A 17,786-nucleotide genomic window follows, 5' to 3' on the forward strand; every position below is an offset into this window, starting at 1 on the left:
GTACCCTGGTATTTTTATAAGAAATTTCCTTTCGAGGGAGCCTGGGTGGCTCAGTCGGTTAAGCATCCAACTTTGGCCCAGGTCATAACCTCACGGTTTGTGGACTCGAGCCCCACATTGGGCTCTGCCCTGACAGCCTGCTTGGGATTCTCTCTCTCCCTCTCTCTCTGTCCCTGTCCCGCTTGTTCTCGCTCTCTCAAAATAAATAAACTTTTTAAAAAATCATTAAAAAAAAAAGAAATTTCCTTTGGGTCTTAAGCTGTTTTAATCAGATTTTATGTTTGGAACAAAAAGAAACTTCAGAAGCCCGAGGTCTTGACAGCACTAGAATCAGAAGTTGAAAGGAGAGCAGTGTGCCCCAATCACCAGTGTGTCGCCAGTAACCAAGGCAAGACGTTTGAACCAAGGGGGTGTGGCCAGTTCCCCTCCCTTGTCACTACAAGGGGGATTACTGCCTTGTAAACCAAGTGCTATCCCACTTCACAGATGGGAAAACTGATGCTCATAGTAAATAAGCACCCCAGTTAGAAGCAAAACACCACTGGCAAGCTAGATGCAGGAGAAGCCCCCGTTAGGAATGCAGAGAGGGGCATCTGGGTGGCTCAGTGGGTTAATCATCCGACTTCAGCTCGGGTCATGATCTCACCGTTCCTGAGTTCGAGCCCTGCATCGGGGTTGCTGCTATCAGCACAGAGCCTGGTTCGGATTCTCTGTTCCCCCCTCTCTCTGCCCCTCCCCTGCCTACGCTCTCTCACTCAAAAATTGAAAAAAAAAAAAGGAATGCTGAGAGATCTCCTGCCGGCTATCATCAGCACCACCCTCAGCCCTAAGTCGGCTCAACCCTATCCAGCCTGGACCATTTGCCGCTGCAGACTCTTCTGTCTGACCCCCTCTGTCATCAGGGCTCCAATTAAAAGTACGGTGCTACTTCCCACCCTCTGCCTAACCCTAATATGTCTGAAACCTGTTTCTTAGTTTGTAGTTTTTACTTATGTGTTTCTATAGATTTTCAATTCTGAAAAGTAGGGGAAATACTGAGGTATTAATAAAAAGACGGGAAAGTTGCAGAGCCATAAGAAACCTCTACCAGCCCTCGTGGTACACGTGTACCCGAGTTAGTGAGCACTTACCCACCACGTGACCCACCAACAGAGCCCAGACCATGGGGAGCCATGAACATAACACAGGAATATATCACCACGACCCGCGTACTCTGGCCCCAGACCCTGCGGAATCCCAGCCCTTTAGAGCTGAAATGGCAAGACCTGGAACATGACCTTTACGCCAGCTGCCATAGTATCCAACATGGCTTCTATCTGTTACTCTTTAGAAAACCACACACCTAGTTCATGGGATTCACAAGGCCTTCCGCGCAGAAGTAAGATGTTACTGAGAGGAAGAGAAGCCAGAGCGAAGTAAACAAATGGATTGTCACAACAATTTCTAGACCAAATGCCCATCACCTGAGGGAAGGCGGTGGAAGGAAGGCGGTGTGGTGGGTTGGCTCTCAGGCTTATTCTACACTCTTGGCTGCTTGAGGGTAGCCCTAAAGGAGGTGTCCCTACAGATGTCCCTGGTGTTCATTCAAGGACCAGTGGACAGTTCTTCCCTACTGAGATGGCAGTAGGGGGAAAGATGAGGGGGGAAAATAAGAAAAGAAAGCCAACTGCAAGCACCCAGAGGGTGATGTCAGCTCACTTGAGCAGATGTGGGCTGGGAAACATGATCCTGGCCTCTGAACTGCATAGCTGGTTAGGAAAAAACTAGGATGTGTTCCTAACCCTCCCTGCCGACCACACGGAACTTGCAGGAATCGGGGCTACATAATCACAAAACTGGGTCACCACCCCCTACTGCTCTGGAACTCCTTTCTGAGGCAACTGCAGCCTTGTTTTGACCCACTCCCTTCCTTATCTGTCTCTACTCCCACCTACCCTGATCCATGTAGAAACTACAAATCCCAGCATGCAACATAGCCAAGGAAGGGGAGGTCTTCTGGGATATGTAGTGCTCTCAGGTGCAGTGATCTAAGTGGTCCAAATTTTACAAGCTGTTTTTTGACCATGAGGTAGGACGCCAAAAATATCAGCCCAAGGCTAAGAAGTAGCTCCAAGGCTGTGACAGGCTACAGCATCCATCCCCACAGCCTTCCCACTAAATCTCACTAAACCCCCGTGGCTGGCCGTGTGCCTGTGTCCAGGCCCTTCACAGCCTCATCCAACCTGGGTGGGGCCTTGCTAACGCACAAATCTGTCATATCCCTTCTCTTTCCCAACATCATCAGTGACTTCCTTCTCCTTATTGGGTTCAAGTTAAACTTGTTGGAGGGGCAGTCAAGAGTTTCAGAGCCCAGTGTTTCCTGCAAGAGTTCGTGTTCTGACCCAGTCAAGCCCAAAGGAACTCCCCAAAGTCTCTGCCTCTCTCTTCTTTATCTACTCCCCAGCCCATCTGGAAGCCTCCTCTGCCCACAAGCCCCTGGAGCCACTACCAGCACCCGCATGTTTAGACACCAGGGGACCTGCGCTACCCACACCCAGCCCCACCCCAAAACTCCCGCCTCTGGAGCCCTGCCCTGCCCCTCCTCCCATCTTTCCTTAGAGCCAGGGCTTGGCTCCCCCCGCCCTGGGGAGCCAGGAGGCAGAAGGAGAGGGCTGTGTGGTTCTGGCATCCTCGGCTGCAACTTGGCACAGAATCACTGGTAAAACGGTTGTCCGGGGTTGGTTAGCATTCTAGCTAAATAGGCTTTTGCGGATTGGCCTGGGACCCAACTGCCGTGTATAAGTGTTATTTGAGTGAATGTATGGCATTGTTTTCATGGAGAAAAGCCCTCTAAGCTCAGAGCATCTGACCAAAAGTGACCTTTGGGGACATTCCCCTTTGGGTTCTGGGGGCAAACTCTGGGTTTGGCTCCAATTGCAGAGAAAGCACGGAGAAGCCTCAGCGCTGGCCCAGCTTAGCTGGGGGTGAGTGCGGGCAAGATCTATTTCCGTCTGATCTTCCTTTTAGCTGAGGCCCAGAAGGAAGCTTCCGGAAGGGGGTTGTCAGAAGCCTTCAGGACTTGGAGATTAAGACCGAGGGCGAGTGATCCCAAAAACCCGTCCACCGCCTGACCCCGTAAAGATAAGATCAGGGGGCTTCCACTCGGCCTTTTGGGCTGAGGGAGTGAGGAGGGTTCAGTTGGGGACGAAGAAAGGGACAACGTGTTAGGAAGGTCTTACTCCGCTTGCCCTTTAGTTGGCCGAGGGCTTGGCGCCGGCACCAGGGGGCAGCAGAGGCGGAGAGATGCGAGAAGGGCTTTTCACCTGCAAACGGTTTCCCTGCCCACCGTCTCTGCCAGGCTGGGCCTCTAGGCCCCATAGGAGAGCTTCTTTGGATCCAGAATGAGCTAGCTCCACCACTCCAGGGTTTCAAAGATCGGGGTTCTGTCCTCAGGGGACGGGGACGATCAAGGCTGTGCCGTCGGGATCTGCCAGGAGAGGCGGGGCGCTGCCTACCGGGACCCTGGGTCCCTCCCAGTCCCGCCCCAGGGGGTCTGCGGCCTCCGGGACACCGTACACACGCTCGGACACCCGCAGCCGGACGGCGAGCGAGGAAGGGGTGTCCTGATTGGGATGAGGCCCTGGACTAAGTTTCATTCTACTGCCAGGACGGGCAGGAGCCAGGAAATCCTGTGTGAGGATGAGCAGCCCCACGGGAGGTGGGGAGGCCAGCTAGCGATGCCTGGCTGAGCGGCTGCCCTGAACTGAAGGGACCTACCCAGACACCTGACCCGGAGGGCACAGAGCTGCTGAATAAGCCCTAAGAGGGGCCCCTGGGGAAGGAGGAAGCGGGGGCAGCACGGCATGCGATGAGACTAGGACTGTGCACCTTGACACAGAGAGAAGCCCGGCACTACCTAGCTGGGAATGCACACAGGTATGGGCAGGACACGAGGTGACCAGAGGTCCAGGGGCAGGAAACGCGGTCTTGGAAGGAGCCCAAGGTCCTTATTTGCAAAGAGTTTAGACCAGACCTTCTAAGCACCCCCTTCCAGCCCTGAGGTCCTAAAAATGGGGAATTGGGGTGCTGGGGAGGTTGTGCTGGACCTGGAAACAAGGAACCCAAAAACATGCCAGCACCTGTGTGGGACAGAACCCTGGGCTCCCACCTGATGTCACCAAGAGATCAGTTTGGCGGTCCGCACTTGTCAGCCAGGTTTTATGAACTCTTTTCTGGGCCCTGACACCGCAAAAGGACAGGCCCCTCTGGGGATAGGGATTAAGCCTTCCATTTCTGGTAACAGCTCAGCAGGCAAAGAGGGGTATTGGATGGGGGCCCGGGTGGGGATTGAAATAACAACACAAGCACCACACTCATAAGCCCAGGAGGGGACAATCAAATTATTTAACCATCAGTCAGAAAGGACACTGGGCATGGGGCTAGACAAGGTCCTGGGAGTCCCTTCCATCCATATGCCACACATTAACCCTTCCACTGCAGGATCAGGGAAGGCGAGGGAGGGAGGCTCAGGGGTGGGACCAGGGTGGCCAGGCTGGCGGTGGAACACTCAGCGGGCTGAGTCGTGGCCATTTACCAGCTGATGAGGAAGAAGCATTTCGATATTTCAACAGCGCTGAATACAGGCCCTGCACTCACCCCTCGCTCTTCTGTTCCGCCCCTGGGGGCTCGGCCTGCTCCCCAAGTAGCAGGCGGTTCCTGCAAGCCCCAGACCAAGTGAGAGACAGCCGGTGTGGGGGTCAGGGAGCCAAACACCCGGTAGGGGGAGATGAGAAAGCCCCACACTGGACAGAGAGAGTCAGACCCTGAGGCAAAGGAGACCATATATTCCAACATTCACAGTGGGTGCTACAGGCGGGCTGTGAGGGAGGTGGGGTTTGGCCTGAAAACCTCCCCCCACAGTCACTGAGGAAAGCCCTGAGGCAAGGAGGAGGGTGCCGGGGCTCACCCCTGGAGAGCCCTGTCTCCAAAGTCCGCTGATTTTTGTTGGCATTTCTCTCTTTATCTTGTTTGTTCTTTTGTTTTCCACTCTTTAAATAATTAATATAATTACTTTTAAATACAAAATACACAGTGTCCTTTCTCTTCTCTTCTGCTTGTTTGGGGTGATTGGGAGGTGCGTTTTAAATAAGGGTCTCGGCTGTCCAACGGGTCACAGGCTCCAAGTGGGAGGACCAAGAGCCCCAGATGCCACCCCTCCCCTGGGGCGTCCCGGCACCCGCCGCACCCCTCCCCTGGTCTGCCCCTGGCTGGGGGCTCCCGGTGCCCTGGCCCGAAGCCACCGATGGTGAGGAGCCCTCTCGGGAGGTGGCACAGAGCTGATGCTGTGGGATTCCAGGTGGGCCTGGTTTCGACGGACAGGGTCAGACAGAGGAGGACCTAGCCCATGAAGCAGACAGGCCCCAGCAGCACCCCTCCCCGCTTCGGGGGGGCCCCCAGGTCTGAGAAGGAGGCGTCCAGCACTGGTAGCTGCTCCAGCACCGGTGTTCGCACCTCCAGCACCGTGCGGCCTTGCTGTGTCTTGAGGGGGGAGACGGGACAGAGGGAGCAGTGAGCGTGGTGGAGGCGTGCACACGCCCCACGGGCCCCCCAGCCTCAGGCCTGGGCTCGCCTCTCCTCTGAGCGCCCCTAGCTGCTATTCCCCCCGTCCCTGTCACATGATCCAACTTGCTAGATTTTCTTCTTCAAATTTCTTCCAGAGCATCAGGATTGGGAACGTGTGCGCATATCTGTGCTCCTGAACGAGTCTGTGCAGCCTTGGGTTTGTCCTTGAGATTGTCTACGTGTGGTGGTTGTGTGAGTCTGTGGGACTCCATAGGGATGTGTAAACACGTGTCCGTGGTGTAATCGTGTGGTAATATCTGACATGATTCCACATGTTGTGTGTCCCCGTGTGACCCTGTCCGGACAATCCTGGGGATGTATGTACAGACGATGGGTGTCTAGGTCCTCCTGTGCCTTCCTGGGATGGGTGATTTGCACCCCCGTGTGCCTCTGTTGGGCAGCCTGTGTAAATGAGTGCACGAGCCTGCACGACTCACTCTGGGTGATGCTGGTGTGTGCGCGCAGGTGAACCCCACCTTCCATCCTTTCCACCCCGCCCCCCCATCGCCCCCGTCTGAGCTCCCTCAGGCATATCTGACACCGAGAAGCTGGACTCCTCCTGCTCTTCCTGGTGCCTCTGCCCAAAAGGTCTTCCCCCAGCCTGACTCTGGGATCCACCCCCACCCAGCTCTTCCGGTTCCCACCTGACAGCCGTCTCTGAATTCCTTGACGTAGGGGCTGGTCTCCAGGCTCAGCTCATCCTCGTTGGCCCCCCGGAGCTTCAGGGGACCATCTCGGGCCATCCCAGAGCACGGGTAGGAGACATCCTGGTGGGCTGAGACGCTGAGCAGCCGCAGGAAGGTGAGCTGGACCACACCTACCGGGGAGCCTTCTGAGTCCACGTAAGAGAACTGGCAGGAGAGAGGGCCACAGTCAGGGGCAGACAGAGACGGGCTTGCGGGGCGTCTACAGACGCAGGGTAGCTGGGCCACGGTCAGGGGCAGGGAATGGGTGGGCAGAAAGGGCTGGGGGAGAAACGAGGGGCCAGAGTGGGAGCCAGGGACTGACTGAGGGTAAACAAGAGGCAAACTTTGTCTTGGGTTGTCAAGGGAAGGAGACACAGTGAGCGGCAGAGGGCCAGTGAGAAGGAAAGAGTCAAGGAAAGAAGCGGCAGCAGGCTCCACAGGGGCGAGGGTGCCTGTCACATAAACCTAGAAACCACTAGGCCCTGACTGGGCCATGCTATGGGGCAGGGATGAGCAGTCAGGCGCCAGCTCTCACTTGTGTGACATCATCCCGGGGCGTCACGCATGTTTCCCCTCCTGCTGTAAAGTTGCAGAAAACCCGGAAGGCATCCCGAGCACAGCCCTGGTTGGGGTCGACCCAGTACTCTCCTGTTGGGTGAGGGAGAAGGAAGGATCAGCGCCCCAACAGGTGGGACCCAGGGTGCTCCTTGCCTCCCTTCCCACTTCTCCCCCGATGCTGCTCCAAACCCCAGCACTCCCTCCCACGTCCTCCCCCCTTGACCTCCTCCCCACATGCTTCCCTCATGACCTCACCACCATGCCCTCCCCCCTTGACCTCCCTCCCATGACCTTCCCCCCATACCCTCCCCACCATGCCCTCCCCACCATGCCCTCGGTCTCCTCGTCCCATTCTCCCCCAGAGCCCCACACCACCACCCACCCTACTTCACATTCCATCATCGCTTACACCCCTGCCCGTCTGTGGCACCCCTCCCCCCAGCAGCACCCCCAGGATCCCAACGGAGGAGGCAGGAGCGCTGACATCCTCACGGGGATACAACACGTGATTGTAGATTCGCACACACGGCCATCTGTGTAAATGCGAGCACATGTGTACACGTGTGTATGTTTGTCGCTTCCCGTAGGCAGCAGGCTGATGATGAGCTGCCGTGCACTGGGAGGACCAGATCAACTGGGAAATATGGAAATACTTCTGACCTAGTTGGCAAAGAGCTGCCCTTCCAAGCCCCTCAGCGCTCACCCCCACCCCACACCTTCCCCAAGAACCCCCTCCATCCATTCTGCTTTTCAAGCCCACACTGTTATTTTTGTTTCCTGAGGCCGGCACTGACCATCAGGCAGCTCCGGGTGGCAGAGCTTCAGGTCCTGGCAGGTGCGAGCGGGGCTGTCCTGGGTCCCTGTTGGCCGCCTCATCTGCTCAATCTCCTCCCGCAGGGAGTCCAGTGAGCCAAAGATCTCCTCCAGCCCCCCAGCACTGCCCGGAGCCCCCCCAGCCGGTATGGCCTCGTCCTCTTGCATCAGGCGGCTTCCGTCCACCGAGCGCCGAGTCTTTTTGGGCATCTGGATGGGCAGGGGCTGGATCACCTCGCCCGGGGGGCCCTGGGTGGAGAGACAGATGGAAAGGGTGACAGGCAAGGTCGATATGAGGGTGAAATGGAGAAACACTGGGACAGAGAGGGACAGTCAGAGAAGCAAGCCCTGGCTTGTAACTTACCGGGTGTCCCGGAGGACCCTGGACGCCCTTCTCTCCCTTGGGTCCAGCTGGGCCCTGCCAAAGGAGTAGATAGGTCATGGAAGGGTCAAGAGGTCAAGCATGTGATCAGGGTCACAGAAGGGTCAAATCAGTCTCCAGGCCAGGGAGGAACTCCACTGGAGGGAGCACATTTGCCCGGGAGAGAAAGTGTCAAGTCCAGCTGGGGGAAGGGGGCAGAGCTCAGAGCTGGCTGGGGGTCACTCACTGTGGCTCCTTTGGCTCCTTTGGGGCCAGCAGGTCCCTGTGAAATGAGGTTACAAGACAGAGATGGTCAGCACAGGGGACGGTCGGGATATGGAGAAATGGAGATGCAAAGTCATGAGTCCACAGACCCTGGCTTTACCGCAGGAGGGGCAGGTGTGAGGGAACACGGGGACATTTGGGAGGCCCCGAAAGGACGGGGGAGGAAATGCTGCAGATGTAAGGACATATGGAGGACCCTGGGACCTATGCTGGTTAGGCTGGTGGTTGCCATGGAAGCCATTGGGGGATTATGGAGGGGGGAGCAGTGGGGTTTAGGGGATTTTGTGAGGAACAGATGGGGTACTCACGGGGAGGCCAGGGGGCCCTCCAGGACCAATAGGCCCAGACGCTCCTGGGATACCCTAGGAAGGAGAGGGGCGTGGTTCAACTGGGTCCTCCTCCACACCCCCTCCCTCACCCCTTTCTCCACCTCTACCCTCACCCCCAACACGAATCCCCACACTCATCCTCCCAGACCTTTCAGGACCATGTCCTCACCGTCTCTCCCTTCTGTCCAGCGGAGCCCTGGGGGCCAGGAAGTCCCCGATCACCCTTCTCACCCTGCTCCCCAGGGGGCCCGATCAGTCCGATGAGACCTGGATGACCCTGGAGAAAGGACAAGTGGTCAGGGGGGTGCAGAGAGGAGACACGTGGATGCAGAAGAAGGAGCCCATGGGGGTGAGAGCGCAGAAGGCAAGAGAAACTTAGGCACAGGGTCTGACAGAACAGGGCCTGTGAACGGTCGTCACTGAGTAAGGACCCCCAGAGATGGTGCTGGAGCCCTGAAGCATAGTGGTGGGCACTCAGGGTCCCCCTAGGCTTCAAGGGTGAGGGTGAGGGGAGATACCTGGCCACATATCTGTGTCACTCACCTTCTCTCCCTTGGCTCCGACATCACCCCGGAGGCCAGGAAGCCCCGGAGGTCCCTGTGGGGAGACAGGAAGTCACTCTCTCCAGGGAGGGGTGGGACCAGGCCCTCTGGCCACCACTTCCCACTTCCTCCAGGGCTTCAGCTGGATTCCCCCTGCCCCAGGGAACCAGCATCCTCACCCCGACCCACCCCACTAATCCACAGTCACTCACCACAGGACCTGGAGGCCCAGCCTGGCCCGGGGCCCCAGGACGGCCTTGCTGACCCTGCAGATTCAAGGAGGCCACAGAGGTGAGGAAAAGTGTCCCCACACAGGTACCCCTCAAGGCCCCTCACCCCTCCTACCCCAGCCAAGCCTTTCCATTCCATTACTCACCACTGAGCCTGGGAGACCTCTTAACCCATCAGGACCAGGTTTCCCTGCTGGGCCTGCAGGGCCCACGGGGCCTGTCTTCCCCGGGGCACCTACAGCGCCAGGATCCCCCTGAAACACATACAAGGAATGAACCTTAAAGGGCAGAGGAAGGGAGTATGGGTGGTGGTAGGGGGTCCAAGGCGGACTGGATGAAGCAGAGAGGAGGGGCCAAACCCCAGGAGCCCCTTGAGCAGGAGTAAGTATAGGGAACGGAACCCCCATCCGAACAAGAGGCTCAACATAGAGGAGGTCAACACAGGGTAGACATCTAGAGAGAGGAGTCTGAGGAACCAGAGGTGCCAGGAGACGGAGGGAATATTCCAGCCTCTCCCTTACCTTGGCCCCCTTCTCTCCTTGCCGCCCCTCAGGACCAGGTGTGCCAGCGGGACCCTGCAGATGGATACAGGAAGGAAAAGTCGGTGAGGTAGTGAATAGCCAGGCTCAGCCGCTTTCTCCTCCCTGTCCTACTGGGCTCCAGCGAGCATGCACGCGCACTCACACACACACTTGGGCGTGCACAGACGCAGTCACAGAAGCTGAGCCACAGATAAGCTGGTACAGCTGCACCCGTTGTTAAAATACCGAGTAGTTCTGTGCATCTCGCAAAAAGCCACTTGCCCACACCTCCTGCCCCAGCAACTAGAGGGTTAATCTTTGGCCTAGCGGGGGCCCTCCAGGAAAGCTAGCCCCTTCCTCCAGTGTCCGTTCTGATCAGTTGGTGAATACCACCGTCCCTGGCAAGAACATACATAGCAAAACCCAAGAACAGACACACTCAGTTATACACAGACACTTAAAAATACAAATGTTCACACACATGTGCACCCCACCCAAGGACAGCCTAGATCCCAAGCACCTCCCTGCCCATCCCATGTGTTACTGTCCCATCCTCTATCCACCCTAAGGACTGCCCCACAAGTTCCCAGGTGTCCACCTCACTTACCCGCTTCCCAAGTGGTCCAGGGGGTCCATTCTCCCCAGTGGGACCAGGGGATCCCTATGGAGGAAGGAGTAGGGGTGAATGAGTGGTTAGCCTCCAGCCAGTGGACTCCTCAGGAGTAGGGCACAAAAAGGGGGCAATGGGCCTGAAGGCTTGGGCTCCGTGGTGGAGGGAGGGGTCACTGGTCACTCACGGGCTGTCCTGGCTCGCCATCCTCTCCTCGGTCACCCTTTGCACCATCCTGGCCCTGCAGGGATGAACCAAGGTCAAGGGTTGCCCCAACCTGGCTGGCATCAGCCCAAAACTGCTAATCCTCCCATCCCTCCACCTGCCCTGCCCCGCCCCCAGCTTCTCACACTCAAAACGCATCAGCCACATGGAGGCTCCGTACAGAAGCCCACCCTCTTTCCCCTCTTTCTCTGAGGAGGACTCACCCGAGGGCCACCTTCTCCAGGAGGGCCAGGATCACCAGGAAAACCAACAGGACCCTAGTCCAGAAAAGAACAGGGCAAGGTCACAACCCCCTAAGCCTACCCAGAGCCAACACAGACCCCCATGGGCACATGTGACACCCTCCCTCTCTGCAGGCAAGGCCCGCCTGCACCCCCTGAGAAGATGGTCTCCTGCACCCACATTTCTCACCTCATGCACTTTGTGCCTTCTAATGCTTTCATGGAATTAATTAGAAGGCATCTCTCACTTTCTGTCTCTGGATTCCAGACCCCATACATCCCTCCCAGATCTCATTCCCAGAGACTTCCACCCAAGTACTCCCCCCATCCTTGGGCTCTCCCCACTCCAAGACCCTCCCACTCACACACACCCATATTCCCAGGTCTCTCATTCCCAAGGCCCTCCTCCCAGCCCTGCCCCCCCACCCGCCAAACTCACAGGGTTCCCTTTGGGGCCATCATCACCGGTGGGGCCTTTAGGCCCTGGTGGTCCGGCCTCTCCTGGCTGCCCCGATTCTCCTTTCTCCCCACGCTCCCCACGTGGGCCCTGGAAGATGAATGGAGGGTACAGATGGTCCCAAAGGGGTCTTGAAGATCAAGGATGCAGTCCCTGCTTCCAAAACACCTTCAGCCTCCCCTCTGTCCCCTCAGTGACAGCAGGATGCACACAGAAAGTCAAGCCCACAGGGAATCATCTGGTCCCTCTTCCCTTCAAAGAAAGCGTGTGGGGCTCACTCAGACCCAGGGGTCCAATCTCCCTGATTATGGGGAGCACAGGCTCCTGGGCTGTAGAAGAGCTCCAGCTCTAGCAGATCACACATCGGGGGTGGGGCGCTGAGGTTGAGGAAGGTGATGGGGATTAGGGAGCAAGGCCTCAGAGCTTTCATTCACCTTGACACCTGGCTCGCCCTGGACCCCTGGAGATCCTGATTCTCCTGGCTCTCCCTGAAAGAAGACTGGGGTCAAACACCTCCTTCTTCCCCAAAATCCTGCTATTCCCCCCCCATCTCATTTTCTTTTGCCACCCCCAACCAAAACTAACAGACCAGATCCAACCCTCATACCCCCGCCAAGGCGAGTCCATTCATTCACCCCCTTCCCAGTTACCTTCTCTCCAGGGGGACCCAGGTTCCCAACACCTCCCGGGGGACCTTGCGGACCCTGAAAGAGGAACAGAAGTTAGGGTAACTGCTTAAGGAAGGAGGTGACATTCCAGAGACAGAGCCTGGATGAGCGCCAAGGTCACAGCAGTGAGACAGTGGGAGGCCTTCCAGGCCAGAGGCTTCTCTCGGCAGCTGAGATGAGACTAGAGTTTATAGTCTGAGGAAAGGGAGGCAGGACTGGCCACATTGATCTGAAGGGACAGAGGCTAAGAGGACTCACATCAGCTCCATTGGGTCCAGCTGGGCCTCGAGGTCCTGGGGGGCCCGGAGGTCCCTGGGAAAAGCAGATAGGGCAGAGATGAGAAGGAAGAGAAAGGCACACAGAAATGGCAGAGGGCTGGGTGAGGCAGACATCCTGGGGGTGGCAGGGGACGGGGACAACCCTACCAGGGAGCAGGGGCATCGGTGGCAGTGGGGTGTTGGGGCCGCTGGATGGGGGGGGTGACTAGTAGGTGGGCTTGGGGCTAGGGGGTCACACTCACCATAGGGCCCACATCTCCTGTTTCTCCTTTCTCCCCCGAGGGGCCTGGCAAACCCTGTGTGGGGGTACACAGCACGTGCCCAGATGACCAACCCCCTAGAGCACAGCTCCAGGTAGACAGTGCCCTTCCCTCCAATCCCACATGCCCCCTAGTCCTCAGCAGCAGGGGATGGTGGGGGTCTGGGGCAGACATCAGACCCATCCTGACCCCACCTCTCAGCCCCTGCCTCTTCCTTCCAACTAACCTGTAGGCCAATGGGTCCCGGGGGCCCATTGAATCCTCTTGTTCCTTCATCGCCTTTGGCTCCAAAGTGTCCCTGGGGCCCCCGAGCTCCGGGCTCCCCATCTGCTCCCTGAGGTGGAGAGAGGGCAGGGACAAGGACACAGAGACAGTCATGGGTCAGGTGTTCTCTATTCACAAACTCCACACTGAGCTGGGCACCAGGCCCAGAGCCCCCACAGGGCAAAGCGGAACTGAGGGCAGACTAGAGGCTGCCAGTGCCCCTGGTGGGGGCAGACAGGGCATCAGTCACTCACCGCTGCTCCAGGTTGCCCCACGGGACCAACGGGCCCAGGGGGTCCAGGAGGGCCCTGCAGGGGAAAAGGAGAGTCAAAGACACCAAAGACAGGAAGAGAGATCAGGTGGAAATGAGGCTAAAGGTCAGAGGTCAGAAGTCAAAAGTCATGGCCACTTACATGTTCACCCTTATTCCCTTTAGTGCCCTTCTGTCCAGGGTCTCCCACCTCACCCTGCAAGGAGAAGGCAGGTGAGATATTACAGAAAGGACCTGGATGAGGCAGGGAGGTTAAGACAGGAAAGGGGATGGGAGGTATGCCCAGATCATCGATCTCATCTGGAAAGATTGGGTCCAGGGTCTGTGGGTTCCCACACCTTGTCTCCATCCTCTCCTGCCACGCCTGGGGGTCCAGCGGGACCAGGAAGCCCCACAGGGCCCTGCACCCCATCTCGGCCAGTTGGACCAATGGGGCCCTTCTCACCCTGTAGGAAATGAAGAAAGGAGTCATGACCCGGAATCATCACCTTCAAACACCCTCACAGGAAACCCTCCAGAGCCCAGCAGCTCACAGCTCACAGACCCCTCCCCAGTGTGTGTCTCCCCAGGGACCCCACACTCACCGGGACACCTTTCTCTCCTGCAGCTCCAGGGGGACCCTGTGGGCCAGGGCGCCCTGGGGGGCCAATGGGTCCCCCTGATCCTGCTGCACCTCGCTCCCCAGGGGAGCCCTGAAACAGGAAATGGAGTCAGACTCCCAAGGAGGAGACCACAGCCCACCCACACCAGAGGACCCCTGACCATGGTTCCCAGAAGAATAGCCCAAAATTGGATGCACTATGGCTGACCCTAGGCTCCCTCTGCCCAGTCCCACGGTCTTGCCTAGATCCAGATGCCACTCTTCATCCTTCCACACCCACTCTTTCCTGGGTCCTCCCCTGTCCCCCAGGGTCCCCAGACTCACTGCAGGGCCAGGAGGACCAGCCGGACCTTCGTTTCCCTTCAAACCGGGTCCACCCTGTGAACCAGAGATTTGGAGCAACAGATGTGAGACAGGAGGGTGGGACACAACAAGAGTGAGGGTCCAAGAGACATGCAGGGAAGGATGAAAGTCGAGGGGGGGCAGGCTCAGAGAAATGGGGGTGGGGTGACACTGAGGGATGCCAGGACAGCAGTAACTTTTCTCAGGCAATGCGGCTGGGAGATTGGGTTCACACTCACCGCAATGCCCGGGAGGCCTCTCTCTCCTGGGAACCCCCTCAGACCAGCAGGTCCATCCTTCCCTGGGGCCCCTGGGGGACCAGGGTCACCCTAAAATGAAACACAAAGTGATGAGCCACAGCTACGCTCCTAGATTGGACAGAGAGATTTCTGGCCTTTCTCAAATCCCCAATTAGCTGTTCCCTTCAGCACCCCAACCCTGGCCCCCCAAGTTCCCCTCTGCCTGGCCCTTTACCGACCTTTGTTCCTTCTTTTCCAGATGTTCCAGTCAGTCCCTGCTCTCCAGGGGGCCCTGGGGGTCCTGGGTGACCTCTCTCCCCCATGGGCCCAGTTTCTCCTGCTGCCCCCTGGGAAAGAGACAGAAAGACTCCATCTCAGTCCCTCTGCCCGTCTCCCTGCCCAAACAGGCCACCCTGGCCACCCTGAAATAACCCCTCTGGAACCCTTTAGCTGTGCCCCAAAGCTACTGGGAGACTCCAAGGGCTCTGCTAGGCTACTGCGCTGGTGTTAACTCCCCAGTTTGGAGTAACCATACCACTTGTGTCCCCACTGGGGAACTGCCCCTTTGAGGCTCAAGAAGATGAGAACCGGCCCAGGAACCAGACTGAAGTTGGGGTCTCTGCTCCAAATTGCAGCCCCGGTGGGGTGGGGGGCAGGTCAGGCAAAGCAGGGGCTGGGGCATGTGATTGGAAACAGGGAGAAAAGGGGCAGAAAGACTAACTCCGGGGTCTGGGGTCCATTCTCTCAGAGGGCAGACATACCTGAGGTCCCACCACCCCTGGAGGGCCAGGGGGGCCAGTCTTCCCTTGGAAACCCTGAGAGAGGAAGAGGAGAGAGCAGTCAAAGCATATCAGGCATGGACACTGTGGGATGGACACCAGGTTCCCAGAGGAACGGCAGGGTCACCACCAGGTCCTTGGCCATGGGTCTGAGCAGCACCAGGTTGATCTCCACTCTGCCAGAAGAACCTCCCTGGTGGGCCTTCCAGACAGCTCTGGAAGTTGAAGGTCTCAGGGGGCCAGGGGCATCACTTACCACTTCTCCTCTCTGGCCTGGGTGTCCTGGCAGCCCGTCCTTCCCAGGGGGACCCTGGAAGGGGTTCAGATGTCAGGTGAACTCTGAGCTGGAAAGGAGGATGGAGAAGAAGGATTCACAGAACCAAGGCAGGTCAGAGGTCAGCTTACCGGAGGTCCTTTGGGGCCAGGAAATCCATTGGGGCCTTGAGGTCCAGGGAGACCCTAGAGACAGAGCTGGGTTGAATCAGGAGAATGGGCAGGGGATGCAGCTTCCCCCCTGGGGTGAGAGGGCATGGGCTCCACTCAAGCTCCCTGGGGAGCATTAGGGATCAGGAGACTCAAACCACACTCACCCTTTCTCCAGGGGGCCCATGGGGGCCATCACCACCTGATGTTCCCTGTGGGGGGAAAGAGGATCAGAAGGCAAGAAGAGCTGCTTTCTAGCTATCCTGGAAGTCAGAGGAGTCAACGGGGAGCTGGGCTAAGGGCCAGATGGTGGATGGAGCCCTGCCAAGACCACTAACCTTAGCTCCAGACTTCCCCGTGGCACCTCGGGGTCCCCGCTGACCCCGTGGACCCTAGAGAGAGGGGAGGGGAGTTGTCAGAAAAATCCCAAAGCACCTCTTTGGATCTTGAGCCACGTGTCTGCCCCCCTGCACTCACCGTGGGGCCCCGCTCTCCCCGAGGCCCTGATTTCCCTGACAGGCCCTGGTAGGAAGGAAGCAGAGACACCACATCACCCAGGGCATGACTCCCCCCAACAGAGCAGCTCTGCCCTCTACACCCTCTCCCTTCCCCCAGCTTACCCGGGCTCCCTTCTCTCCACTGGCGCCAGGAAAACCAGGAAATCCCAGGGAGCCCTGGTGAGGGTAGAGAAGGAGAAAATTGAAAAGTCACAAAAAAGGAGGACCTAGAAGAGTTAATAGGGGGTCAGAACTGGTGACAGAGGCAGCAGGAAGGGAGGACTATGCTCTGCCAATAACTAGGTGTCCTTGGGCAAACCCCTGCTGCTCTCTGGCCCTCTGTTCCCCCATCTGTGGAATGGGGGTGGACTAAATTCACTCGAGGGTCCCCCACCGCTCTGTCAGTCTGTGCTTCCTGGAATCAGGGGTCAGAGAAGGGAAGAGGAAGGTCACAAAAGGGGCATCATATCACCTTGGGACCCTGGCGTCCAGGGTAGCCAGGCAGACCAGGAACACCCAGCTTGCCCTGTGGAGAGATAGGGAGCAGTCAGAAGCAAGAGGAGCCTCAGATACCACTCCATCCCTGCCCCCAAGGGACCCCAAGCCCCAGAGACAGGAGCCAGCCCCTACCCGGCAAGGCTCCCCAGCAAACCTCCAGCCCCTGACCCCTCATCTCCTGTTCCACAGGCTGCCTGGCTTTTGTAATCTCTCCTTCCTGAGAGTAGATTTTCCCCAACTCTGGTGGTGGGATCTCACCCCTTCTGTGTCTCTAAATCTGCAGTTCCATCAAGTTCCTCAGGACTGTGATCCCTGCCTACCCTTCAACCTCAGCTCCCTTTCCCCAGTGCACACTTCTACTCCATCAAGACCAGTCCCCCTGCAGGCCCGCACACACCACACTCAGGAACGCCTCTGCCCCCACCCATGCTCTGCATCACCCCTAATCCCCCTGACATGCACCCCTTCCTCCTGATGCTTCAGGGCCCACCTTGCCCGGACAACTGTGAAGCAGAAGCTGGGAGCAGGGATTCTACAGCCTGACTGCCTGGGCTCAAACCCAGGCTATGCCCCTCACTCGCTGTGTGACTAACAAGTATCTTAACCTCTTGGTGCCTCAGTGAAAGCTCTCCGCAACACAGGGCTGCAGTGGAGCCTGCCTTGCAGGACTGATAGGACAAGCAGGTGGGGTGTTGGCACTCGGTGAGTGAGGGCTTGCTGGAGTTAGCTCTGCAGGTCTGGCTCACCTCCTCTTTGACTCTCCCTTCTTGGTATTTCTCCTGCTCTGAGTCCAGACACATTTTCACTCTGCCTTGCACCCATATACCTTATGCCAGCCTCATGCCTTGTCCTCACTTCTATGTCATGTAAATTCTCATGACAGGGACTTTTCCTTGACTTCTTATACATCCTCACCCCCACCCCTAACTGTCAGTGGCCAGGAGGAGCCTTCTACAGAGAGGTGAATAATTAATGGTCTTCAAATGACTAACTGACTCCAACTATTGGCACCCTAAAGTCGATCCTGATCCTAGTGCCAAGGCCTTCATCCCCTCCATGTCCCTAGAGCATATAGGCACAGACTCCCTCATCCCCGGTCACCTTCTCGCCCATGAGCCCAGGGGGGCCAGGGTCTCCAGTGGGTCCAGTACGTCCCTTTGGTCCCTCAGGACCATCTTCTCCCCTGGAACCAGGAACTCCAACCTCTCCCTGGGTAAGAGGGTTGAA

The 17,786-nt window shown here is 57.7% G+C and overlaps 1 protein-coding gene across 2 annotated transcripts in view; it reads right to left on the reverse strand.

Annotated features, from left to right (window-relative positions):
* Positions 1-3,806: 3,806 nt before the first annotated feature.
* The window catches only part of COL11A2 (collagen type XI alpha 2 chain), a 29,744-nt gene continuing 15,764 nt past the window's right edge, over positions 3,807-17,786 (reverse strand). For both annotated transcript variants that reach the window (XM_015542528.2, XM_007093234.3), the window contains 37 exons: positions 17,661-17,768; positions 16,534-16,587; positions 16,185-16,238; positions 16,042-16,086; positions 15,903-15,956; positions 15,732-15,776; positions 15,547-15,600; positions 15,398-15,451; positions 15,124-15,177; positions 14,602-14,709; positions 14,363-14,452; positions 14,106-14,159; positions 13,765-13,872; positions 13,519-13,626; positions 13,323-13,376; positions 13,164-13,217; positions 12,872-12,979; positions 12,628-12,681; positions 12,366-12,419; positions 12,090-12,143; positions 11,874-11,927; positions 11,422-11,529; positions 10,965-11,018; positions 10,724-10,777; positions 10,534-10,587; positions 9,927-9,980; positions 9,552-9,659; positions 9,388-9,441; positions 9,177-9,230; positions 8,803-8,910; positions 8,613-8,666; positions 8,267-8,302; positions 8,023-8,076; positions 7,640-7,907; positions 6,823-6,935; positions 6,246-6,452; positions 3,807-5,517 (listed from right to left, as the gene is read on the reverse strand). In XM_015542528.2, coding sequence (XP_015398014.2) covers positions 5,377-5,517; positions 6,246-6,452; positions 6,823-6,935; positions 7,640-7,907; positions 8,023-8,076; positions 8,267-8,302; positions 8,613-8,666; positions 8,803-8,910; positions 9,177-9,230; positions 9,388-9,441; positions 9,552-9,659; positions 9,927-9,980; positions 10,534-10,587; positions 10,724-10,777; positions 10,965-11,018; positions 11,422-11,529; positions 11,874-11,927; positions 12,090-12,143; positions 12,366-12,419; positions 12,628-12,681; positions 12,872-12,979; positions 13,164-13,217; positions 13,323-13,376; positions 13,519-13,626; positions 13,765-13,872; positions 14,106-14,159; positions 14,363-14,452; positions 14,602-14,709; positions 15,124-15,177; positions 15,398-15,451; positions 15,547-15,600; positions 15,732-15,776; positions 15,903-15,956; positions 16,042-16,086; positions 16,185-16,238; positions 16,534-16,587; positions 17,661-17,768 — 2,943 coding nt within the window. In that variant the 3' untranslated portion in view covers positions 3,807-5,376. The remainder of the gene's footprint in view (positions 5,518-6,245; positions 6,453-6,822; positions 6,936-7,639; positions 7,908-8,022; positions 8,077-8,266; positions 8,303-8,612; positions 8,667-8,802; positions 8,911-9,176; positions 9,231-9,387; positions 9,442-9,551; positions 9,660-9,926; positions 9,981-10,533; positions 10,588-10,723; positions 10,778-10,964; positions 11,019-11,421; positions 11,530-11,873; positions 11,928-12,089; positions 12,144-12,365; positions 12,420-12,627; positions 12,682-12,871; positions 12,980-13,163; positions 13,218-13,322; positions 13,377-13,518; positions 13,627-13,764; positions 13,873-14,105; positions 14,160-14,362; positions 14,453-14,601; positions 14,710-15,123; positions 15,178-15,397; positions 15,452-15,546; positions 15,601-15,731; positions 15,777-15,902; positions 15,957-16,041; positions 16,087-16,184; positions 16,239-16,533; positions 16,588-17,660; positions 17,769-17,786) is intronic.

Source organism: Panthera tigris, chromosome B2 (assembly GCF_018350195.1).
Source record: "Panthera tigris isolate Pti1 chromosome B2, P.tigris_Pti1_mat1.1, whole genome shotgun sequence".
NCBI classification, from domain to species: Eukaryota; Metazoa; Chordata; class Mammalia; order Carnivora; family Felidae; genus Panthera; species Panthera tigris.